Raw genomic sequence first — 25,929 nt, forward strand, 5'->3', positions numbered from 1 at the left:
TGGGTCATCTTTGCTGTTGCAGTTATTTATGAGTGCTGTATACAGACTCTTGTTCATCACTGGTGAAAATGCATAGCTAATGGTGCTGACTATGTGAAAAAACAGTGTTTTGTAGCTGAGAACTTGTTCCATCAAATAATGTTACTGTGCACTTTGTATTTGTTATAGTTTCCTTGGAAATAAATAGGAGTCATTACTTTCAGAGCAGATTATGTATATGCAGCCCAAAACAATTCCTCATTACTCAGTGCAGCCCAAGCAAGTCAAAAGATTGGATATCCATGCATTAGAACCTTCTTTCCACTCAGAGGTCTGCTTTAGCTACAGTCTATGGCTACTTCTATACCAGTGTGAACATGTGTCACCAGCAAGGATACCAGCTGACAGAGTGAAGAACAAATGTGAAGACATTTACCAAGATGCTTTACTTGGGGATGCAAAACTTATGTGTAACCTTAAGTCATACATAGGTTGCTTCTCTAGCAACTTCCATGTGTCCAAGCTCCATCTCCAGCTTGTGCAATCTCTCTCAGATTAAAAAAAAAAAAAAACAACAACCCACCTCCATTGCACTGCTCTGAGGGACAAGGGGTTGAGGAGAGGACACTGTGAGATGTAAAGAATAGTGCTGGTGGCAGACTCCTTTAAAATATTTGTCTTGGCACTGCCATTTTGAGTAAGGAACTGGAACCATACCAAACAGACGGTTGTACATTTAAAGAATTAAAAGCTGTGCAGAACACAGAGTTCAAAGCATAAATAGGAGACACTCCCCAGGCTGCTTTGTTTCTGCTGGAGATCCTTAAAATCAATTTCTGTTCCCGTTGCTTAACAGTTTTCTGTTGCCTGGAAAAAGATAATAACATTTGTGGGTGATAAAGGTGATGGGTGATTAATAAATGGGATATATCACTGATTTAAGGAAATTTGGATGGCCTGACCTATTGACTGCAAGTGAATGCCATGTCTGAGGCTCCTCACAGCTAACTTTAGACATTTGCATCTGAGCAAGCAAAAGATTCCTTTTATAGTCAGTGGAGAGAAATAGGCATCTTACCTATTTCAAACATGTAGAAGTGCCTATTTTTTCCAAGTAGTAACAGAAGAAATCTAAAGATGCTGTTTGTTTCTCACAGGGAACTTGAACCCATCCTATGTCCTTTAACACAGCCAAATGCTAATTTTCATTTGTAGTTAGGATGTAAGATGTCAGGCCGTGTAAAAAGGAAAGGCACTGAGTGCCTTGGAAAGAACTCAGTCAAAAAAGAAATGGGTGGTGCTGGAGAGTGAGAGTGAGCTGAAGATGAGTTCCTGTGCATTGCTGTGATGATCATTTGATGGGTATGGACAGAAATCTGCATTAGGAGCGGAAGAGTTATAGAAGACTCCCATTTGGCACCGTGCAACTAATACAGAAGCACTGGGTCCTGTTAACAGTTTATTAAAGAAGTTGACAACCTGGAGAGAGTTCAGCGAACTGAGCTTTGAATGCTTAAGAGACTGGGAATCTTATGAAGACTCAGAGGCTAAGAAGATTATCCAGGAGATATCGGTGGGATGACTTGATGACAGACTATAATTTTGTACATATTGAATAAGGGTAAGTGAAGGAAAATGGAGAATGAGATCTGATGGCTGTAATCGGAAGATGCATAAATTAGGGCTAGAAATAAATTACAGATAACTTAGAATTGAAGCAATTAACCACAGGAACAATGTATGACTTAAAGACATTGATTTTCAAACACAAGAAATTTTTAACTCAAAGGTTAATATCTCAAGTGCTTTAATTAAAATAAGAATACATTTAATTGTGTTGAAAGTGTTATGTTCCTGATAGAGTAGAGAACCACAATGATCTCTTTTGGCTTCATACTATTTAAATAAACCAGAATCTTAGGATAAATCTTCATGGGCTGATGTTGTAAAATGCAGGGATGTCAAAGCAAGCACAGATGTAGCACCGGGAATTAGCCTGGGCAGAGCACTGTGAAAAAAAATTAACAATCTCACTTCTGATACCCAAGCTCATTCATTCAGCACAACAGTCTTGTATCCTCAGCCCTGATTTTCAGTCAGGATATACTGGACAGTTATGTTTTCCAGAGCTAGTAATATATAGTCAGCAAACAAGTCAAAAAATGGAAAGGAAGGGGGTGGGAGGAATGGAGAGATTAGATCTTGCAACAATAAAATGAATACTGTATGCACAACTTGACATAAATCATGTACGCAACCCACTGCCTGGAGAGGCTGTAGATACCCCATCAATGAAGGTGTCGAAGGCCAGGCTGAGATGGGGCCTTGGGCAGCCTGGTCTAGTGCCTAATTTAGTGATCGGCAAACCTGGCCGTGGCAGAGGGTTTGGAACTGGACAATCTTTGAGGTCCTTTGCAACTCAGTTCTCTGCCATTCTATGATTCTATGCTTCTAGCTCTGTTCACAATCAGTGCCATGCTTATGTGCATGCACAGCCATGCATTTTTTGCCTGTCTCTTGCCTATCTGGCTTGTGTCAGAAATAGTGTTGCCAGCAGGAGCAGGGAAGTGATCATCCCTCTGTACCCAGTTCTGATGAGGCCTCATCTTGAGTACTGTGTTCAGTTTTGGGTCCTTCACTACAAGAAAGACATCGAGGCCCTGGAGTGTGTTATGAGAAGGGCATTGAAGCTGGTGAGGGGTCTGGGACACAGGCTTTATGAAGAGTGAGGGAAGAGGCTGAGGAAACTGGGACTGTTTAGTCTGGAGAAGAGTAGTCTCAGGGGTGACCTTTTTGCTCTCTACAGTTACATGAAGGGAGGTTGTGGGGAGGTGGGAGTCAGCCTCTTCTCCCATGTAATTAGTGATAGGACTAGGGAGAATGGCTTCAAGTTGTACCAGGGGAGATTCAGATTGGATGTTAGGAAATACTTCTTCTCTGAAAGAGTGGTCAGGTGCTGAAACAGGTTGCCCAGGGATGTGATGGAGTCACTGACCCTGTAGGTGTTCAAGAAACGTTTAAATGTTGTACTGAGGGGAATGGTTTAGTGGGAAATAATGGTGATAGGCGGATGGTTGGATTGGATGATCTTGGAGATCTTTTCCAAGCTAGGTGATACTATGATTCTATGACCTATGACCTGCCAGCCTGCTCAGCACAAAGCACAGCAGGCTAAAGTGCATTTGGTATGCTCATTGATATGGGTCTGCTGCCTCTGAGCATCTGCCTGGCCCAAAGGAAGCAACCAGTGGCCAGGGAGAAGAATTGATGGGCAGTATCTGTTTTAACACATTTAACAGGCTTACACATATTCCCTGGCCCTGGAGGCATGGCTTATACTCAGACACCTAAACTCTTCTATGCTCTGAAATAACTCCTGTGGGCTCACTGCAGGGTGTGATGGTGGCCTTGTGCCACCAGGTCATGTCCAGGAATTGTTAACAGAGTTCTAGGTGGCATGGGGCAATACTATGCCAGAGGCTGTGCCAGCAATTTAATAGGATCCATGGCCCCCTTCCAAGACTGGGGCTTGGGCTCTGGCATTATTTGTTTTAGTAGTGCAAACATCCTGCTGGGGCTGCTCTCTTCCTCCACTTGCCTGATTTTCCTCAGAAATGTAATAACCTCTGTCAAATGGGGCTGATCCTCGCCAACGCACTCAAAATTATTGGCAAGGACCTTCAGGCCGTCAGCATGAACAGAGAACCTTAATGTCTTAGAAAAATAAGCTAAAAATAAACAGTCTGTGTATAATTTTCGGTTATACCATATAATTAACAGGAGAATTAACCAAAATGTGGACTCTGTTGTGCTGCAAAAGCTACCTCTCCTCAGGCACATGTGATTTCTCCAGCTAAGTGGGAAATCAGAAGTCAGTTTACTTCTTTCCTAGCTGTGTTGCAGCCAACGTCATGGTAAGGGGAAAATCATGCTGGGAGAATGAACAAGGCCAACAACAACAAACTGAAATATTCCTCAAAGTCTAGAGTGCAAAAGGCTTCACAGTTAGTAGAATATGATCAGTGAAATCTATCTTGTAACAATAAACAATGAATCGTAGTTGTATAAAATGCGTTTATTTTAAAGTGGAGGTTCAAAGGCATATAATCTCCACTTCGTTTATGTTTTTGCCATCTGTTTTTTATTCTTAACATTGAGGTTGTCCTAAGTATGTGAAATATCTGTTACTGATATTCACAAAAAATGATGAGCAAAGCCCAAAGTTTGGAAATTTGTACCTCAGGGATTGGTTTCCCTTGAATATCCTGGCTGCTTGCATCAACCTTTGTATGGCAAAGAAAAAACACTGATATCAGCAGCTGTCATGGCATCCTTAGGTGAAAAAAGGAATTAATAAGTGGCGAGGGATTGTTTTATTACTTATTCAAGCCAAGGTTGAAACAGTTTGGCTGGAAGATTATTGCTTTTCTCACCTTGAGAATATCTCAAAGCAAAAATTGTTTTCCTATCAAAAGGTTGCATTGTCAATGTTGCCTTTTGCAAAGATATTCTGCAGGAGATTTAATTATTTAGGATTCAACCAAAACCTTATTGACTTCAATTTAGGGATATCAGAAACCTAAAAGCATTAAAATTAAAGAGAGTATTATATGAATTAAAAATTCCACACACACTCATGTATAGTATTGTATACAGCTACTGCTTCTGGGTTCATTTGTACCTAATTGTTTTGACTAAAAGTTACAAAAAATGTTTAGTACTGGTTATATCTTATGGTTAGTACTGATTGTGAGTGCTGCAGAAGTCACACTTTCAATTCCTTTTTCCCTCTTATTTCAGGCTGTGGAACATTTACTTTACTATCTTCTGCCATTGCTGCTGTAAGTGGACTTCTAATGGGTTACGAGTTGGGCCTTATCTCTGGAGCTCTTCTTCAGATGAGTAGCATATTAGCACTCTCTTGCAAAGAGCAGGAAATTGTTGTGAGTTCCCTTCTTTTTGGGGCCTTATTTGCATCACTTACAGGTGGATTCCTGATTGATCGTTTTGGAAGGAGATTTGCTATCATTATTGCATCATCTCTACTTGTGATGGGAAGTCTGATTTTACTGCCCCATGAATCATATGGAATACTTATTGTGGGACGAGTTGCCATAGGTATTTCCATATCATTATCATCAATTGCAACATGTGTGTATATTGCAGAGATTGCCCCACAGCACAGAAGAGGCCTTCTTGTTTCGCTAAATGAACTCATGATTGTGATAGGAATTCTCTTTGCCTATATTTCAAATTATGCATTTGCCACCGTATCTCATGGCTGGAAGTATATGTTTGGCCTTGTAATTCCATTAGGTGCCTTGCAGGCTATTGCCATGTATTTCCTTCCACCAAGTCCACGTTTTCTTGTCATGAAAAATAATGATGAAGCTGCAAGAAAAATACTGGAGAGGCTACGGGAAACGTCAGATGCTACTAAAGAACTCACTGTGATCAAGTCTTCCCTGAAAGATGAACATCAGTATAGTTTTGTGGACCTGTTTCGTTCAAAGAACAACATGAGGGCCCGAATGCTGGTAGGGCTCACACTCGTCTTTTTTGTGCAAACAACTGGGCAACCTAACATTTTATTTTATGCATCAACTGTTCTGAAGTCAGTTGGGTTTCAGAGCAATGAAGCTGCCAGCTTGGCTTCTACTGGAGTCGGAGTGGTTAAAGTGGTCAGCACAGTTCCAGCCACAGTTTTTGTGGATAAAGTTGGAAGTAAAACTTTTCTGTGTATTGGCTCTTCTGTTATGGCAGTATCATTGGTCACTATGGGCTTAGTGAACCGTAACATACACATGAATTTCACCAATATCTGTAGAAGCCAGTCTCCAGAGGATACCTATCAGAGTCCAGGAAACCTCACTGGTGTCACCAATGGGAGCCTCAAGGATCTCTTTTCTAGTATGGCTTTACCAGAAAGACTCTTTTTCGACATACAGAGAAACCTTGATGGCACCAGGACAGGAGAACTGAACAGGACTACCCCAGTAGGAGGCGAAAGCATGATGGGGTCTCACACAGAGAGTGGGGAGGTTTCTGTTGTCCTGAAATGGGTCTCGCTGGCCAGCCTGCTTGTTTACGTTGCTGCATTTTCCATAGGTCTTGGACCAAGTAAGTGTTTCTCTTCTCTGATTCTTTGTAATTATTTATTTACAAATAAGTTAAGTGCTTGGATGATATGCCCATCAGGCAGTTTCCCACATGGGCAAAGTAATGTTTTCTGCTTATGTGCACTGATATTATTACAGACTGTCCTAATGTGCCTCGAGTGTGCCTTTTACAAAGAGGTCCCACCCACTAAAATTATTGGATTTATGTCCCTTGAAGGTTCACCTTCAGTGAAGCTAGGAACTGGTGTAAGACTTGTACAGAAAAGTTTCAGGGCTCCTGTCTGTCTTTCCTTCTCATGTTCTGATGTTTCTTTACACTGGGAAGGTTGAGATGTAGACATTTGCTGCTGCTAACCCATAAACCTAAGACAATGAAGAGTTCTTGGCCTCTGCATGTTAAGGCACCATCAAATCCATGAAAAGGCGACATGCCTGAGTCCAGTTGAGGATCTGACCTCCTGACTGTATGACAGTCTTCAGACATAGTGGAGAAATTTAAAGCATCATAGTTAATGAGCAAACTTCAGCATCATCATCATTGCTACTCATGGTGAAACAGCACAAGTGGAAGAACATGAAGGAGAGTTGCTGTGCAACCTTCTCCTGAGGAGAACATCTGTGTCATTTCCAGGTACCAGGAACTAAATCTCTTCATTCTGTTTTCTTTCAGTTTGTTTCAATAGCAGGTGCATATTACTGTATTTGAAGGGGTTGATTTTTTTAAGCTATGCTGCAAAAAGAACACATGCACAGAGTTCATTATCTATTAACTGACTTTATGTGCTCCTGTGCTCTGGCTCAAACCTGACTTGCAAACACACTGTACTTCTGCTGCACTATTATGATAAAAAACTTTCACAAGAATAAAGCCCAACAATTACAGTAACAGCAACTCCCCTGCAGTATTTATTTATTTTAAACATTGCTCACTGGGAGAGCCATGTGAGATAAACATTCATTGCCAGGGCAGCAAGCTTGGCCTTGTTATTGCAGTGTTGTTCCTCTTCTTGCAGACCCTGTGGGGACTAGATTCTGTGTTCAGTGACACAAGCTCAAAACCAGGGCTGTAGCCCTGAAAATAAATGTTGCTCAAGCTTTTTCTTGGGTGTTTCAAACACAGAGTTCCTGGCCATTTGGGCTGGTCTGGTGTGACGCTATTGATAACAGTGCCCATTTCCCTGATGGCTATGGAAACCGAGGTGTGTTGCCAGGCTAACCTGAGAAACCTTTGAGGCCATTGTTTGTTTCCTGACCTCTTTCTTTACTGAGAAAGTGCCCTCAAACAGCAAATGGGTAAGAACGGGCACCATCTCAGCTCCAGCTTGAAAAAATCATGTATGATAAAATGTGAAAAAATGTTTGTGTGAAGTGAAGCAAAGCAAAGTGAAGTGAAATGAAGTGAATGTAAGGTCCAGGAGAGGTACAGGCATTTCCAAATGCAGGTACACAGAAATACAGTGCTCATTCTAAACTAGTAGTGTATAGAAAATGCAATGGTAAGACAATCGAGAAGTTGTTGGAGTCTACAAAAGGTTGTCTTGGTTCTCTTGTGGTTGCATAGGCTGAGTTGGGGAGGTGGCCATGGTTTCTGTCTCATATACAACCTTCAAACATCTGCTACTTAGAGTCCAAACTCCTGTATTTTAAAAGCCTAGATTTCTTATTCTTAGTCTGCCTTTCTTAGCGTGAAGAATAACGGGGCCCCCTAGCCTCTATAAAATAAACAATTTTAACATGTTCACGTTATTAATCTCAGTCCAATTTGTGGCCTAGACCAGACTGTTTGCCATCACCTGTTCTACCGAGGGAGGAGGCATCAAGGCTGTAGCACTGTTTTCAGCGCTCACTGACCACAGCTGGGTGATGCCTTGTTGGCAGAAGTACTGCCAACCCACACCTCTGGATTTTCTGTATTAATGTCTCCTATACGTGATGGCTAGAGTGGTGGCAATATTGGGGATGTATGCTCTACAGATCTTATCAGGATTTTTTTGGACAAATCACAGAGAGGTTCTTTGCTTTCTCTCCACCCTACTGGACCATTTCTGGAACAAATTCAGTCACTTTGTGTCCGTGCTACATTCTTCAGGGATAAAGGAGAATCTGTGTAGTGCCATTAAGAAAATGGTGCATCCTTCTTAGGAAAGATCATACAACCTGAGCTCTATCAACTTGTTATAATTTTTTTTCTCTTCTTTTTCTGGGATTCTAGTCAAAGAGCTAGTTACTGTCCAAATGTGTGCAGCAAACATTTGTAAATGCTGTATTTTTCCATTATTTACCATTTATCTCCAAATTAGATGAAGTAGATGGATTTTTAATAAATGAAACATACACTAAATGTATTCACTCCCATTTACCAAAGCACTCAGGAAACACACTGATGAGTGTTCATAAATAGACAGTGAGAGATAAAAGCCATTTCTGCATTACAAAAGAATTCACAGATCATTGAGCATCTGCATAGTCACTTTTTTGTTTACAGGGTGTTCTGTGTTTAAATCACTAATCCTTAGGCAAGATGAAAGGAGAATTTCTGCTCCTCTGTTTTGGATATATTATGCTTGATGAAATGGGATCTACTGCTTGTTCACACTCAATTTCACACAATCTTAAGTATGTTTTTGTAGGTACAGCAAATCAGTGTTGCATCATGCTGCAGAGCAGCACATGCTGTCTCTTCAGGGGTGTTTGCAGAGGCATTTCCAGGCAGTTACTAGCAAAGGGATCTTATCTGCCAGTTAGCCTTGTCTGAGTTGCCTTTTTCTGTGCATCAGAAAGGACATATGAAGATGGAAGATACTTACAGAGACTATGAGAAATCTCAGTCTACACAAAGAGTGAAGAACATGAAGGTCTGTCCTTGCATTGCATTCCATGGCTGTTTGCAGAGAGGCAGGCTGCTGGCACCACTGGAAAGCTGAGCCTCAAAGAAGTAGACTTGCCGTGCCTTGCACAGGGAGCTGTGAGTGCAGGCAAATGAGATGAGTACAGTGCAGAGGTAGATCACCAATTTGTCACTGAAGCTAAAAGCTAGGTGTGACCCTGAAAATGATTTTAACGCAGAGGAAACCCAGAGAACTTCTATTCAGGGCCAGGCCCACATATGGCACAGATTAAATTGGAATTGCTGTAGGAATGGGAAAAGCCAAACTCCTGGAGTAGCAGATTTACTTTAAAAAAAAAAAAAAAAAAAAAGTTGTGGGACTCTTGGAGTTGGATGAAGTGTATGCAAGAGAGTTTTCATTCTTAACAACTGTAGAGCACCTTTAGCCTTTCTGAAAAAGAATGAGTGTCAAGAACTTCTCAAGAACTTCAAGTGCTTCTCTCACTGACCCAAAAAACAACATCCAGGTTTGGGTGTTGGATGGCACTTGTTTACCAAAGATATGATCCTCTGTCCTCATCTACTGCTTTTGCACCGTTTACAGTCAAAAACTAAATATCACGCACGTGTGGACAACTTGCCTCCATGTTTTCTCATACATCCACAGATATCTTTGAAAGCATAAGCGCATGTCTTTGCACTGGGTGATCTCATCAACGGGTAGGTAAAAGAAAGATTGTAGCACTATGCACGTTAATACAGAAATGCAGTGTGCCCTGGAGCTAATCCTCTTCATCCTGCAAAAACCAGAAGGGTTCCCGCAAGTCCTGTGGTGAGAAGCAAGTAACATTAACTGAGTCTGCACCCAAATGGCATCTGTTTCCTAGGCCTAAATTTGTTCTAGCACATAAAAAGTAAGAGTAAAACAGGACTTGGGCAGTATGTCTTACATGTAACGTAGGAGCCCTGCATGCAGTTCAAGGAAGGAGACCCAGTGCTGCTCACAGGTTATTTTTTGTTTTTTTGCTGTGGAGTGGGAAATGTTTTAATTGAGAAACAGATGTTGAATGCACGTATTTGGATTGGATGTACAGCACCAGTGTCTTGCTCAGAAGAGCTCTTTCCTCCTCCTCTGCTAGTCCTTGAAACAGGTCCCGCAAAGTTATTTATGCAGTTAGTCAATGAACTTCAGGACGATTAGCTGGTGCAAAAACTTCATCAGCTCTGTGGAGGATGTGAATGCAAATCAGTGGAAGGGACTGAGAGGAATTGTCTTGAGAAGATCCATCCTCAAAACCATGTAGCTGCATAAAATCCATAGGTACTTATCTCTCTGTGGAACTGGGTCATAAAATGTGCTATTACTATATATCCATGAGCTTTGTACAGCTCTTCAGAGCCCAGGACTGGACTCTCAAAACTCTGATCTTGAAAGGCATCACAGGATGCTCTTCTACAAGACTTCTCAGATCTACTGGGATGCCCTTATCCTGGCATTCGAAGCCCAGATAGCACACACGTAATTCTCCCAGAGCAGACCAGTACCTGCATCTGAAGGAATGTCTTCTGGGTCTCAGGGCTTGGCACAAAGGAAAACTCAAAGGGAAAAAATAAAAGAAGTGTTTTTTTATACTTTTTTTGTAGTGGACAAGTAAATGCATAATGAGGCCAAAGGGAAAATAGAACTTACAGTAAACCTTGTTTTTCCACATAGCTTTTATAGCCCCACCAAAACTCCTGTAAATAGCTGCTTGTAGAACTCGGAACTTTGGTATTAAGATCTGCTGAAGAGTGGAATAAGTTAAATATGAAGTGTGTGGGACCCAGATTTGAGCACCCATCTGATCCTGGAGCAGGAAAAGATGGCAGGCTACCAAGATGCTCTCGGGTTTCTAGTTTTACACTGTTGAAATTCCTGCCATACGAGACTGCAGTTTCATATCCTCTGGTACATGTGCCCCCAAGAGTGAGCAGTGACCCTACTTTTCAGCAAGCCCTGCTGGGATGCAGCATCTCCATGCAGCTTTTTGTGTGGGGCTGTCAGCTCCATGAAGAACAAACTCCAATGGGAACATCAGTGACGATAAGCTCCTGTTGAGGACAAATCTTAAGAGCAAATTTTTATAGATGAAGCCCTAATTTGAGTTGACAAATGCCTGTTACTAGTTTAAAGCTGGGAAGATTTGCCATGTTGAGTGTATCAGAGTTTAATTTATGTCAGCTTGAATTGATGCTTTAAATTATTTAAATAATTAAATAATAATAATAATAATTATTATTTTTCATGAAAGGGAATCTCCAACATACTTGGACATTTAACTGATATGTGAACCAGATTCCTCAGATAATTAGCAGAGGAAGATTTCTCTCAATCTATGGGGAGGACTTTCAGATCCGTGCTCCCTGACCTCTTCTTTGGAGCAGCCCTCCTTTCCTCAGGGGTTTTGAGGGATTTTAGGGTGCTCAGGAAGCTACATTGGACTGTGAGATTACATTCCCATGTGAAACCCACCTGTTTTGTCTGTATTTTGCTGTGAATTGTTGACATCATTTTGCAATCAAATGCAAAGTTTTATACCTGTGCCAGGGACAATAGGGAAGATGGAAGAATGATGGAAGTTCAAGGATTCTCAAGAAAAGTGAAATCCGTGGAGGTAATGAAGGAAATAAGTCCTTTTTTCAATCTATCACTACCCTTATCAATTTTATGTGGCTGTCTTTCCTTATATACTTCATTGTATTAGACAAGCCAAAACCCAGACCTGGAACATTTCTCTGGAAGTCCAGAGAATTATGCTGGAAACAGATTTGGTCAACTGGACTTTGCTTCTGTGATTTTTAGATGAATTGGCTACGTAAGTGAAGACATGATTCATTAGCGTGGTTAAATGCTAAACCTTTTCTGTCTTTCTCCTAAGTTATATGTATCTCTAAGAAAACCCGAAACAGCTGGTTTCACACATGACACTGAACAGCCCAGGGACCTGACCACAGAGGTCATGTCTCCTGTCATGTTTATGATCCAGACTGTGTAGAGCTGTTTTTTTCTCTATAAAAAAATGCTCCTGGACCTATACTAGGCCAATAAATGCCCTACCAGAAACTAGAAAACCTTGTGAATGAGAGAGCCATCACTAAGAAAATGTTAACTCTCAGCTGATGTAGTCAAGTGTCCCTATTGTTTTGGAAGACATATGGCCTTGCGCTAACTTGGAAAAATAACTGGAGAAAGATAGGGGTGCCTACAATTCACATCAGTATCTTTGGTGTTAGAGCAGTATTTCAGGTTTCTACAAAACATATGGTTATTGTACTAATTTATAGTGCACATTAATTTGACATTAACAGGCATTCGTGCTCAGCACTGCCTTGCATGACATTTGTTTGCAATGCTTTATTTTTGAGCTTCTACATTTTGCAGAGCATCTGCAGCTCAGCCTTACATTTCACAGAAATGAACAGCATCACACTGTTTTGTCATTTGCTCTGGAAAAGGAGATAGCAGTGGGGATTATATCAAGTGCTCAAAAATAAGCAAATGCTTAAATGTTTTCTTGGATTTGAACCAGAATAATAAACCTGGGAAATGGCAATGTTGCACTGTGAATCAGTGTAGAAAGTCTTATTTTTCTTAATTAAAAATCGTCTTGGATTCTTTATTTTAAGAGAAGATTCCTAGCACTCCACATTTGTACTGAATCATAGTTTAATGCATGCATACATGTGGTTTGAATATGACACCTCTAGAATTTTTCTAGTTCATTATTCTTGTGTTATCCCAATGCTACTTTGTGTGGCCTCTATTTCACACTGCACCAAGCTGCAGTTGAAAGAGAGGCAGACCACAATGAAAAATAGAGGAAGGATTGTAAATTGCCCACTCATTCTATTGTCTTGCCCTGGATAAGCTTTATCTACATCCTCTTGTTAACATGACACTTCACTGAAAAATCAGTTTGTGTCTTCATAGTATTATTAATAGAAGTGAAATGCAAGCCAGTCTAAGATAATTTTGGATAGCTTGACATTGAATTACTGAATTTCAAATTATAAGGGGGGATTCTTTAAAATACCATCCAAATGGTTTAGTTTTATCTAATTTACTGAGATCTACAATTCTGGGAGACCTTTTTAAGTGTGAAAAATTTCATTAGGCAAGGATGTTTTTGTATTACTGAAGCATGGCAAAGCCAGCAAGAGCTTCTCCTTAACTATTTTAGAGCTCCATTTTTGCATGGAACAGAGTAGTCTTGTTTAACCATTACACTGAAATTTGGCTGTACATTGAGGTGTACAGTTGAAAACTGGGAAGTCATTTTCACTGGCTTTGGTGTTCTGTTTCACTGACTTTGTTATGTTCATTATTGTGCTTTCAAGAAGGTGAATGAGGGAGTGTCTTTCAGAAGATTAGACCAAGGGTTTTTCATTCTGAAAAACAAATTTTCAGAATGGATGACAACACTATGCCCCAGCATGGCATATTCTTATGCCTCCTCAGTGATGGTGCTTCCATTTGCACTTGCTGAGCACAAAATCTGGCCTTAAGAGAACTGTCTAGAAAAGATAGATGGCTACATATCTTTTGACATAGTATGTTGGATTTAAACAGTAATCAGAGTCAATATTCTGATCTCAGTGCACTGAATTATATAGACATGTCTCTGCTAATGATTTTATGTTAATAAACCTATAAACACCAAGGAACTACTTGGCTTAAGATGAACAGCTGTCATGCTTAAAATTATCCATACCAAAGAAGTACTTACTCAATTCAGATTAGTTAGCTGCTGATCAAAATAAGTGCTATATCCTTACGAGACCCACTTCAAAAAATCTGCATAGTGAATACTGCTGGGATACTAACTAGTAACTGAACCTAATAACTCCTGTTTGTTCCACTAAGATATTATTTTCAGCTAAGTGGTGCATTGTCAAGTGAATCTAGCATACTATCATGTAGGAGTTTTCCTGCATTCATGAAGGCTGTCTATTATCAGCCATATTTGCCATTCTTACGTTGAAGGCCAAGTGTTACATCTAAGCATTCAGTAAATAACAGTGGCCTTTGATAATCATATCAAAGATAATAAAAGATTTTACATTAGTTTTCCTTGAGCATGTTCTTGCAGGGAAGATCATTGTTACAATGAGATCTGTGAAAAAGTTCAGAGGACGTTTGTCAAGCTTCATAATATCCAGTTTCCATGGAGAGAGTGGGCTGGAACAAATTTTTAGAGGCAACCTTATCCTGGGCCAGCTTTGTGAAAAAAAATAGAACTGTAAGAAGGATTTTGAGTGCAAGGACAATATTTTATTTCACTTGTAGAGGCCATCAAAAAAGTATACATTATAAGGTATGCGAAAAATATATACCAACAAAGTAAAATTGGGCCACTGCATAACTTACAAGCAGTGCTGAGGAAGGTGGAGACTAGCAGACAAAGTGCAGAGGGTGGCCTGATGGGTAAGGTGCTTCATGGAGTTAGGGGATTTTTTTCACTTAGGCATCTGAGTTCCTGGACCTTATTGAGTTCTGGGAGGAAAACATGGAAGATTTCCTCAAAAGGAAGGGGAGCACAAGAAGGCACTCAGTTTCTGTTTTGCTTGAAAATCTACTCTTACAAGTGAAGGAGCACTGAAAGGTGTCTTGTGATGGGTGAACCCAGAGTCTTCAAAATTCCTCCTTGCTCTCTCCCTCCAGCACAAACCAAAGCAGCATGAGCAGCAGTTAATAGAAAGGAACTGAAAAACTGGACCACTGTGGTCCTTTCAGTAAATAAGTCTCTATTTTAGAAGGCTTCTTACCCCTTCCACTGGGAGCTTTCTGAAGTGTATACACAAATCTCTGTTTTGCAAGAACAAAAGATTAAATTTCCTCCAATTGTTATGTCCCAACAGCACTTTTCTGTTACACCCCTCCCAAGGCCCAACATAGATCCTCAGATACTAGAAAAACAGGTTCATTTACCCCACCCAGCTGGGTAATTTCTCCCCTCCATACTTTTCAGAAGTGAAATATGTGAAAATATGAATTAATTCATGTTCAGTTTTCTTGTGGATTAGGGCCTCTGGCTTCTGCACTCATTCCTCTGCAAATGCCTTACAGGATTATCCTGGATTCAATATTCTGAACAAATAAACACCTATAAGCAAGAGTACACATTTCAGTTTTTAATTAAAAGACAATTTTGAATGACTGTATGTGATATATTATAGTCAATTATGTTATCTTTTGGAAGATTGTTTTCATGTTTTTCTGTCCCTTTTTTTCCTTTCTACTTGCTTTTCAAGCTAATCTGTCTTGATGGGTACATATGAGTGTCTATACAACAAAGGATGAGAGACAGAGAAGCTGGATGTGAAATACATTTGCAAATAGAATTGTCATCTTTCATGCCATCTGTTTCTATTAGGGGACCTGAAAAGAGGTGTAGATAATGATATACCTGTCTACGCTAGAGCTATGATGCATCCTTCAAATGCACTGTTATTGGTTAAGATGGACCCCAAATCACATTAACTGAGATAATTCCATCACTCTTAGATCCTTATACACCTCTCTGTTCTCGACTAGTAAACATTTGAGTAGGAATCACTGATATTAGAAAAGTCTTCTTGTTTTTGAACTGCAAGCAGATGGACAGTAACTGAGTATCACTGAAAACAGACCTAAGAAAATATTGAAATGCTTGCATGAAACAGGAAAACTCATGCTGGACAATACGTATTTTTTCAAGTTCATAAAGATTAAAATTGCAATAGTAAATAAAAATATGTGTTGAAATGCAAGTTTAAATGCAAGATCACAATGGTGATAAACAGTTTATAGGAGAAAGATGCTGGAAGAAAATCAGAGGTGATGCGTGTCTTGCTGCCCTCCTCCTCAAATGGCCCAGGCAGTAGGGGAAGGAGTTTAGTGCATTGGTCTCACAGTCTCTTCCCCAAAACCTTCCTGCAGTTTGAGCATGAATGGGAGGAGGCAAGAGTGAAGGGTGAATTCTCTTTAACACTGTGAGGCCTGTTTGGACTGTCTGTTAGTGATGCAAATAGTTTGAACTGTGAATAATTATTTTTATGTACTCTACAACATCCTCAGAGATAAAGTCCCACTTGTATTACCATATGATACTTGAACCTAAAGGGTTAACCATTAGAAATAGAAATGTACTGTATCAGAAGAAAAGATGAAGAATTTAAGCTCTGCCATACTGTCCCAGCTCCTTTATATCATCAGCAATATTAGGCCTAAAAGCTGTAAAGTTGCTTGGAGAGAAGCAATAGTTGAACTTTACAGCACCTCAAAAGCCATGGAATGAGGTATGTGTTATCTTCAGCAGCAGAGATGGGATCCAGCGAGAGGCATGAGATCAGCTGTGGCTTCTCCTGGCTTCCCTGTCCCTCAGTAGTAGAAGCATTCAGCTCCCTTCCATGTGGACACAGAAGCAGCAGGCACTCTGCTGACTGCTCACCTGCTCTCCGAATGAATACAGCCTTGCATTTTACTCTGTATGTGCCAGCTATTAGTTTTGAGCAGCCACTTCAATCTCACATTTTAGGGCAGTGCCATGCAGACAATTAGCTTTCATTAAATAGATGCAGTGTCTGCTTTGGTCTCTGGCAAAAAAATGTGGGCAGAATTTTAGTCCAGAAACCACATACGTGAAAATCTCAGGGAAGGTCATGAGCCTGGAAAAACATGTGGTCTTGGTAAAGACATGTCCTTCTTCTCATGGCAGCTCCACTGTTGCTTGCTTGCATTCTTGCTTAATTTTGTTAATTTGTTACATGTTCTTAGAGGACCTGCCTGCATTGCTGGTGGGATAATCCCTCCTTCCTCTTCACTTGGACTTCTGGTTGCTACACTCCTTCCAGAGCCTTATGTACTTCTAGCTACTTCCCTGCTAAGCTGTAAACCCACTTAATCTCTTTCCAGGGTTTGTATCTCAGCAACTTGAATTCTTTCAACAACTCTAACAGCTGCTTCTAAATTTCACCACATTGATCTTGATCTCTCAGAATACAGGTACAGGAAAGGAAAAAAAATGCTAGGCAGTAAATGAATAGCAATGGATCTAATATTTCATTAATGAGAGCTGCAGAGCAGTTTCCAATTTGCTTCTACCTCCTGGCAGGGATGAGGACAAAACAAGGACATTTTTCATTCATGTATCTTGAATGTTGAGCAATCTCAATCTCACAGCATTGCTTAGATATTCTCAGATGTTTCTGCTTCTCTGAAGTAAGTCTGAGATTTTTTTTAAATTATTATTATTATTTATTACGTACTGCATAAATAGAATAAGGAAGAAATCACACAAGGGTCTAAGAGACCTCTTTACTTATGGCCCTAATGTAAAGCTTATTATATTGTCTACATCGGCTCAAATAAAAGGGCTTCTCAATCCATTACCCATCTCCAGCTACAGCCAGCAGCAGGTGCTGAGGGAGCATATAAAAAGAAGGCACCTGAAACATGCACAGCAAGTCTTTCTGGGTCTTCGAGAACAATGTTGGAGATTTATTTCTACTGTTGTTTGACAGTCCTGATGGATCCTTTTCCACACACATAGGGAAATATTGTTTTCATATACAGCATTTCGTCATTTTAACTCAGTAATATTTTTCATATATGAAGCATCCTGTGCAAGCCAGCTTTGCAGTTAAAATAAGCACTGCCAGGAGAAACACATCCTACTGTCTCCCCTAACAGCTGTTACTGCTGACTTCACTCATTTTTTCCTGGTTTGTGTCTTTTAAAAAGCAATGTAAACCTCTCTCCTGTTCACATTCACAATGTTATAAACTTCAGGTCTATTTCCTTTCACTGTTTTCTAAGCTGGAGTCCTCATCTGCCTAATTGCCATGTTCAGGGCCAATTCCACAGCTTTCAATGCAGCACTTATAGCTCTGAGCTCACCAAACCTGCACATAGCACGTCCAAGTGGGGTATGACATTTATGGGAGGCACTACTGTATTTCTAACAGCTTTCTTCATTCAGTTGTTTTACTGTGCTATTTCTTTTAATTTTGTTCAGTTGTATCAATCTTTTAAGACTCTAATCAGGTAACAAACATTCTCCATACCACCACTAAAGCACTCATTCCAATAGCCCTGCTAACTTCCTTACAGAAATCATGCTTTTTCTAATATCGTTCTCCTTTTGAAACAAAATATTATGATAGGCTCTTTTCATTTCTACAATACTTTTGATTTTGATTTTGAAATGTTACAGCCAGTAAAACAGAGCATCTTTGGGACAGTTACACCTTGAACAACTGCTCAACTTTAAAACACGATTCATTTTTATTCTCTCATTAATTGTCAGACAAATTGCTTAAAGGAACCATAATCTATGCCATATAAAATGTAGGCCCAGCAATGTACCTCGTCTTGCAGTTTATGCAGTCTGAATAGGACTAGGTGAAATCTTCCACCACCATCATTATAATTATTATTCCTTTACAGTCTCTTGTACTTTGTATAGAGATTAATGTCCCAATCCATCAAGTGATTGTGTTGTACTTGCATCCTCTGCTCTTCCCATGTGTGTAAGGAACTTCAGTGCTTGGAGTTTCTGTGATACTGGAACAGTTAAAATCCTGCTGATGCAGACCAATATTTTCTTTGAATTAACCACATCCACAAATCACCAGTGGGTGGTTTTTCTCCTCCAGATTTTGCCAAAAGAGATCAGTCAGTTGTACAATTTCCCCACAGGTCAATGAGGTGAGTGCTGCATGCAGCCTCTGCGTGAACAAATCCTCTTGCACAGAGATTCCTGCTGGGCTCAGAGCCTCACTTCTTATCCCACCTGAACTGGAAGGCACCAGCTCTTTCCCCATCTATTCCACCAAGAGCAGCTGGGGCTGCTGAATCAGTCACTGAAAACTGTTGTGTGTGTGCAGTGTGGTTCTTACTGCAGTGTCTTTCTGCAGTAATGCTGGATTCCCTAGAAGACAGAGAGGTGATGGTGGTGGTGATGGGAGGGGATATTATTTGGACCCTGGTTTCAAACAAGGGCTGTTTTCCTCTGTACAATGCAACGGCTTAGGTTGGTGGAGGCACAGAAGCCAGTTCTCTCTGCGGAGACTATGGGAGCGTCCAGGTTAAATTTCTGAGGGCTGCATGCACAAGGTAGCAGCAGCCATTGTGACTGGGAGCAGAGCCTAGTTCCCGGCTCCCCAAGAGAAAGCCACATCCCTCTGTACCTACAGCAGCTGCTGCTTTTTGGCAACAGTACAAATAGTAAAAACAATCCCGGAGAGGTGCTAAAAGCAAAAAATCGATTGTTATCGCTGCCTCAGCTTGGGGAAGGGGATAAACAGAATGTAATAAGTGTCAGATTTCTACAATTGCTATTTCTCTCGGGGAAATAAACCTCTCCACTCCTAGCCAGTTAAGCAGAGGTCAGAGGCATGCCAGAGGAAGCAGCTACCATTAGCAGACGTGAAGAACAGATCTGGTAAGCCTTCCTGAACTAAATAGATTGTTGAAATAATAATGTCTAAACACTATTCTAGCTGATGCAAATGCTCAAGAATTTGGTTTTCTTAACAGGAAAACATCACGTTTCAGCCCCATAGATGAATCACATTAAGACAGAAATAGACAACCTATCCTTGAAAAAATGCATGGCATTGTGGCTGCTGAAGCATTGCAGTTTCAGCTGTGGTACAATGCAGACCCTCATGCTCACCCAGCTCAGAGTTTGCCCAATAGGCAGAAATGGAACATGGTCCACCTTCAGGGCCTCTGCAAGCAGGCACTGTCAAGTGCTTGAATGCAAGAAAGCCCTTGAATGAACAAAAACAGAGCAAAATTCTCAGGGAAAAGGTTTATTCCTAACCCTGTCATCTGGAGATTGGCTTATCCCCTGCAGAAAAAAAATCTGAATTATTTCAGAGTCTGTTTTAACCCTGCACTATGAATATTTTCTTTGCCAGTCTTGGTGTATAATCAATTTCTCCGGTGTTTATCAGCTTCTGGCTGTAATGATATCCTATGGTAATGAAGCCCACAGGCTGGTTACCTACTGCTAGAAATAACGTATTGCACCCTGCTTGCTCTCTGTTGCTTTGTGGCTGGCACTTCCTGCGGTGATGTGTTGTATCGCTATGGCTAACGATCTGTGCTTCAGCAGCCCTGATGCTGAAGCGGCACAAAGCACAGCAGCAAGGTTGTCATGCATTGCTAAGGCTTGACTTTGTTCAGGAGCCAGACAAGCTGGCCTGACAGTGAAGAATATCTGCTTCAGATGCCAGGTTTCTTTTTACTTGCCCCTCCCCTTCATTATTTGTAGAAATCACATAGAACTTTAGACTAAATCATTTATTTAGATGAAAGTTTGCCTTCTCAGCAGATTGTATTGAATTTGCTGTGATTCAAGTCAGCAAAATAGAAGTCTTTCTACAGCTTTCACTGTATGATGCCCATGTGTCTCTGTAACAGCATCAGGTTCTCGCGCATTGTGGACTTGAATGTTGCTCCTATACTTGGGCTAATATCCCCACTGTGCCAAGAGGATCCCAGCATGAGAGGGAAGCTCACTGTAATTCTCCATAAAACTAAATAACTAAATAAATCTGAGTCAGCTCCAAAAATTATTACTGAATTTGTGGTACAAAGAGATCTAAATTTGAGATTGCTGGAATCTACTCTGTTGAGTTAAGGCTCAGGTTTCTTTCCCTTTCAGTTGGTCCTTTATAGTCTCTTCCACAGCATTTTTCCTTTCATACACTCCTCACCTCAATCACAGAAGAACCCTGCAATCATCCAAAAGGACAACACAGCATGACACATGCTTGGCCACAGAAAGTCAGGTTTCTCAATATAACTTAAAGACTGCCCAGTATGTGTGTCCATCTGTTATCTTGCAGAAAGCATATATCAGAGAACCAACCTATAATGTCCAAGGATCCGAAGATACAGTTTGTCTGCATGTACCTCTCTGCCCTTTTGCTGGTTGTCTGCTAGCCTACGACGTCTCCACAAAGCAACTTTGAGACAATGCATCTTGTTTATGAGCTAGAGAAGTTGAGTTGTTTGTTTTAATCCTTGTTTTAGTAACGAGGAATGGTGCAAAAATGTGGTGTCATTTTTTTTTTTTCGTGCCACCAAGATTGCTATTCAGCCAGCTCTATATGACTGAATTAATTTTTTATCGACCAGAAACACAAGCACTGAGGTCACTTACATTATGGTGTGATACAAAGGAGCCAAAAATCAGGACGTCTGCCTTCATTTATCCCTCACTGATTCATAGCAGAGAGCTGGAAGAGTGAACTTCCCTCAGCATGGTGGGCTGATTTATAAGGTGGAAGAAACACCCAGTACTGCTCCAAAGCCTGGGATTTCTTTGATTTGTTGCCCCAGCCCCATCAGCATTATGTCACTGAGTTGTTTATAGTGCTCCCTTTCATGAGCAGATGTGCTGTCAGGGCTCACTTACCTCCCAGCCTTTCCTATTTCCTGGGTAATGTCTGGAAGGTGACAATGTTCCTTCCCATCACTGGTACTGCTCAGGGTGGGCCCTCATGAGGCTGGGCCCATGCACGCCTAGCATCCCCCAAACTGCCTTATTCTGCCAGGTGGCTCCAATTGAAGCCATCTGAACTTATACCAAGTCATCCTTTCAAAGATATTTTACTTATTTTTTCTTCCATTTCAGTGTCTTGGCTGGTCCTGAGTGAAATTTTCCCTGGTGGGATCAGGGGACGGGCCATGGCTTTGACATCCAGCATGAACTGGGGAATAAACCTTCTCATTTCCTTGACATTTCTGACTGTGACTGGTAAGATTTCTCTGTGTTCTCCTGAGCTGATATTCTCCTTATGGACATAACAGAAGACTCAACTATGCAAACAATGCTGCTGAAATTGCACCCACTGTGCCCAGGAGCCAAACTCAGAGACTTACTTGGGTGCTCTATGTTGATGCTATGTTAGTTTCCTCCACACCTTTCTGAGTCTGCCTGTAGCAATTCTGTGTCTCCCACAGACCATTTAAAAAAAGCCATTTCCTCAGTAAAATGAAAATATATGATATTTAGGATTTAGCCCTGCTCCTTCTGAAGTCAGTGAAAGTTCTGCTTTATATTAAATCACAGCTTTTTGGATCAGACATAGTTTTCCTCATAAAAAAAAAAGAAAAAAAAAAAGAGAACATTCTATAGAAATCAATCTTTTTTTTGCAGGATTATCCTGACTTTGAGCAAATTTCATTTAGAAAAAGGTGTCTTTGGAAGGTAAAAGTGTTTCATGTTTTAATACAAGAAAGTAGATTGTCATAGTATAATTTATAATCAAGTGAAAGGCTTAAATGCCAATTTGGAAATTCATTGATTGGCAAATATTTTTCTAATTTAATTTCATAGGAAGTTTTGCAAATTTTGGTTTACAATTTTTCTCTGAAGAAAATATGGGCTGAAAGTCAAACTATATGAGAGAACTGAGATTCCAAATTTACTTTACATAATTCAGCAACAGATGAAGAGGCAGGCAAGCAACTGTTATCAGACCCACAAAAAGTTGAGGTGATTTCATCCTGTTAGATATATTTTTAAATTGAATATTTAAATTAAGTGTGATCTATGACTAAAATGAGTTTCACATTGGCATTTTCTGAGAGAGGGAGAGAAAAAGTTCTCTTTTATCAGAACTAGGGCAAAATATGCTAGGTTAAATTCAGTGTGTCTACACTGGCACTTTAGCTTCTTCAGAAGAAATTTTTCCAGTTGTCTACGCTTGTGACACTTTGATCTCCATCACAGAGCAGTCCTGAACTGCTTTTCAACAAAACCAAATGGGAAAATGCACCATGAATGCTCTCTATCTGCCAGTATGTGTTCAGACCTTGGGCCACACTAGAGCTAAGGAGATGTTCCTGAAATCAGACGATGTGTATCTTGAATACTAGTTGACCTGGAATTACTTTCCTGTCATGCAGCACTACTTGTTAACGCATACGTAGCTATTGCTCTGGTCTCAGTTACGGTGAATGCAGATCCACAGCAACTTTGCTGGTTTAGCGGATGTGATCAGGGTTTCTGAAAGTGTAACTATATGCAATTACAAGTTCCTAGTCTGGGGTAGAAAGTAAGAACTGGAAAATCTGTCTTCAGACAAATTTATGTGGAGGTCAGTATGGCCAGCAGGTATTTGATGTGTAAGATAGCAGTTAGAACAGAAGCTTCAGCTGCAATTTTTAGCTCATGATAGAACTGACAAGTGTCTCAGCATTCTGGTTTAGTTTTAACAGGGAAGAACACTAAGGGCCTATCTATACAGAAGCTTGTATGAGGTGAGCTTTCCAAAAACATGACAGTAGTGGCAGAATCCATTCCTTCAGCCTGAGGTCCTCTCTGCCCCCTTAAACTCAAAAAAACAAACAAACAAACAAACAAAAAAAAACCAACACAAAAATCAAACCACAAAAACTGAGTTTTTAGCTGGCCCCATTAGGAGTTATGTTTTGGTCTCCTTTTGATGCAGAACCCACAGCTTGCAGCAGAAATGCTGGGAACTGACAGCCTGGTGAGATTAACTGAGACAACTGCCTCAGTGTGAAAAATGCTCTTATTGCTTCATGAAAGAATTTGCAAAAAAACCAGACAAGGGTGGAATTTCAAGACGCTTGTGACCCCCAGTGCCCTGGCATGAAACAGCAACAATGGTTGCTCACTGTTTCTATCCAAAGTGACAGCAAACAAAATAAATCAATGGGTTTATGCTAAATGGGTCAATATGGGTTGCTTAGCTGTTTGTTTGTTTGTTTGTTTGTTTTCCATAAAGACTGAAAAAGCAAAAACATTTCAAGTTATAGCCAGGCACAAATGAAAAAGCCAAGAATAACAGTCTAAATGTTTTCTAACATCTGTGTGTTTGGGGCTGTATCCTATAGAAAGATTGCAGCAGAAAAAGAAAAAGTAATATTTGAAAAGTAAAGAATTCTTTTTTTTCCTTTATAGAGCTTATTGGCTTGTCCTGGGTGTGTTTCATTTACACAGTAATGAGCCTAGCATCCCTGGCTTTTGTTATTTTGTTTATACCAGAGACGAAAGGATGCTCGTTGGAGCAAATATCCATGGAATTGGCTAAAGAGTAAGTACAAAGCGTGACTGCATCCCTATGATGCCAGAGAGACAAAGCCTCTCAGTGATGTGTACTAACAAAAAGGGAATACTGATATTTTTTTGGAAAAGTCATGTTTTTTCAAAACTTGAGCTTGCACATGCTAGTCCATCTGGCAAAGTAAACGCTTTGTTGTTGTGGGAGGACTGACCCAGAAGGGATGGTGGTTTCCAGCAACACTAATGACTGCCTGACTCCCAAGCACATTTGCTGAGTGGCATTTTGAGGAGGAGGGAGCCTTGCTCTCCCATTTGGGTTGTATGTCTTGACTTGCAGTCAGGAAAAGGGAGGGACAATGACCCTGTCTCCAGTACTTCAAGCCTCCATGTAAGTTTGTGTAGCTTTATTAGATGGGAGCTTTTTGCATGTGTTTACTTAGTCTAGTGGCCCTGTGGACTCAATTTTTATTATTAGTGTGGTGCTCGTAATCTCCCCCATCCTTTTCAGTTCTTTTTAGCAATTGAATATATATATATATGTGTGTGTGTGTACATATATATATACATATATCTAAACAAAGCAGACTCCTATAATGTGCCCAAAGAGGATGTGTACCTACTTTTTTTACCAGCCCCAAGTCAAAAGACAGCATAGCTCCCACACTCTTCTGGCAGTGGCCCGGGGCATGGGTCTTGCAAAGCCTGTGGGGGTGGTGGTGGTGACTGGGGGCAGTCCTCCCATGCAACGTGTTCTACTGACACTCAATAGCAATTTTTATTTATTTATTTATCTTTTTTTTTTTTTTAATTCTCCAGTAAATACACAAAGACCCGCTTGTGCTGGATGAGCCAGCGCAGGGAGAAGCTGATGCCGGTGGAACTACCCAACAGGGAGAAAGAACAGTTCTACTAGAGCTGAGGCAACCAAGGCAGCCTTTGCCAAAAGACTGACTCCGAGAAAAATTAATACTGACACTACAATGGGACACATGGTATCTTTGTTATACACAAGATAATCTCTCTCTTATTTCTTAGTAGAGCTTCTTTCAATGGTAGTTTATGGCCAGCATTAAAAATTGTTGTAGTTTGTAACTCATTGGAACACCAGGCTCCATCTGTTTCAAACCAGAATCCCTCACCTCCCCTAGGTTACTTTGACACACACAGGAGGTGCATGGAAGCCAGAATGCTGTGCACAGTCTTTGTTATCTATACTCACCAAGTGCTCAGAGCTGCAAGGAGCTACTGGGTGCCAAGGAGAAGGAAGAATCTGTCTCACAGGAGAAGACTGCCAAAGACTTATGTCACTCCAACTCTTTGTTATTTCTCACCAAATGTATCCTAAATTACTGAACCAGCCTTATAAAGGGTTAGCTGTATGGTTCCCATGAAATAAGTCTATTTTTTCCTAAAAGGTTAATGAACTGTCATAGAATGATGAGTAGATTTATACTTATTAGCAGATAAGTAAATGGCCCAAGAACCTGCAAACACTTTAAAAGCATACTGACTGTCTCAGCAGCCACATAGTGGCATTTCTCTCAGCATTTAATAGAGGAAGTAAGACTGACATGGTCAGCTGGAGTACTGATACTACTTTGGACTATCCACATGATCCCATTTTATTTACTGTCTCATAGCATTAAAACCACCTGACCATGTTCTGCACTAAAGGAACTTAACAATCAAGGTGAAGTTCTACTCCTGGATAGATTGAATCAATTCTGATCAGATTCTGAGACTGTCACACATTTACACATTAATTTTGTAATTCTAGAGGAGAACACTTATTCATACAGTTAGCGTGTGTTCGAAACCTGAAAAGAAACTATTGACACCAAGGTCATGATTTACCGAAGTCACTAGAAAGTTAGCTACCTCAGGACTTTAGCTATCTACTGGCCAAATCTATGCCACAACTTTCTTACACTGTAAG

General features: G+C 40.5%; 1 protein-coding gene across 2 annotated transcripts in view; it reads left to right on the forward strand.

Annotated features, from left to right (window-relative positions):
- SLC2A12 (solute carrier family 2 member 12) overlaps nt 1-25,389 on the forward strand; it is a 28,746-nt gene extending 3,357 nt beyond the window's left edge. Inside the window, exons 2-6 of one of the 2 annotated variants that reach the window (XM_085217257.1) lie at nt 1,438-1,600; nt 4,780-6,099; nt 21,594-21,716; nt 23,892-24,024; nt 24,810-25,389. In XM_085217257.1, coding sequence (XP_085073383.1) covers nt 4,836-6,099; nt 21,594-21,716; nt 23,892-24,024; nt 24,810-24,906 — 1,617 coding nt within the window. In that variant the 5' untranslated portion in view covers nt 1,438-1,600; nt 4,780-4,835 and the 3' untranslated portion in view covers nt 24,907-25,389. The remainder of the gene's footprint in view (nt 1-1,437; nt 1,601-4,779; nt 6,100-21,593; nt 21,717-23,891; nt 24,025-24,809) is intronic. The other variant, XM_085217256.1, reaches the window with a different exon arrangement.
- Nucleotides 25,390-25,929: the final 540 nt, after the last annotated feature.

Source organism: Meleagris gallopavo, chromosome 2 (assembly GCF_905368555.1).
Source record: "Meleagris gallopavo chromosome 2, MGAL_WU_HG_1.1, whole genome shotgun sequence".
Taxonomy (NCBI): Eukaryota; Metazoa; Chordata; class Aves; order Galliformes; family Phasianidae; genus Meleagris; species Meleagris gallopavo.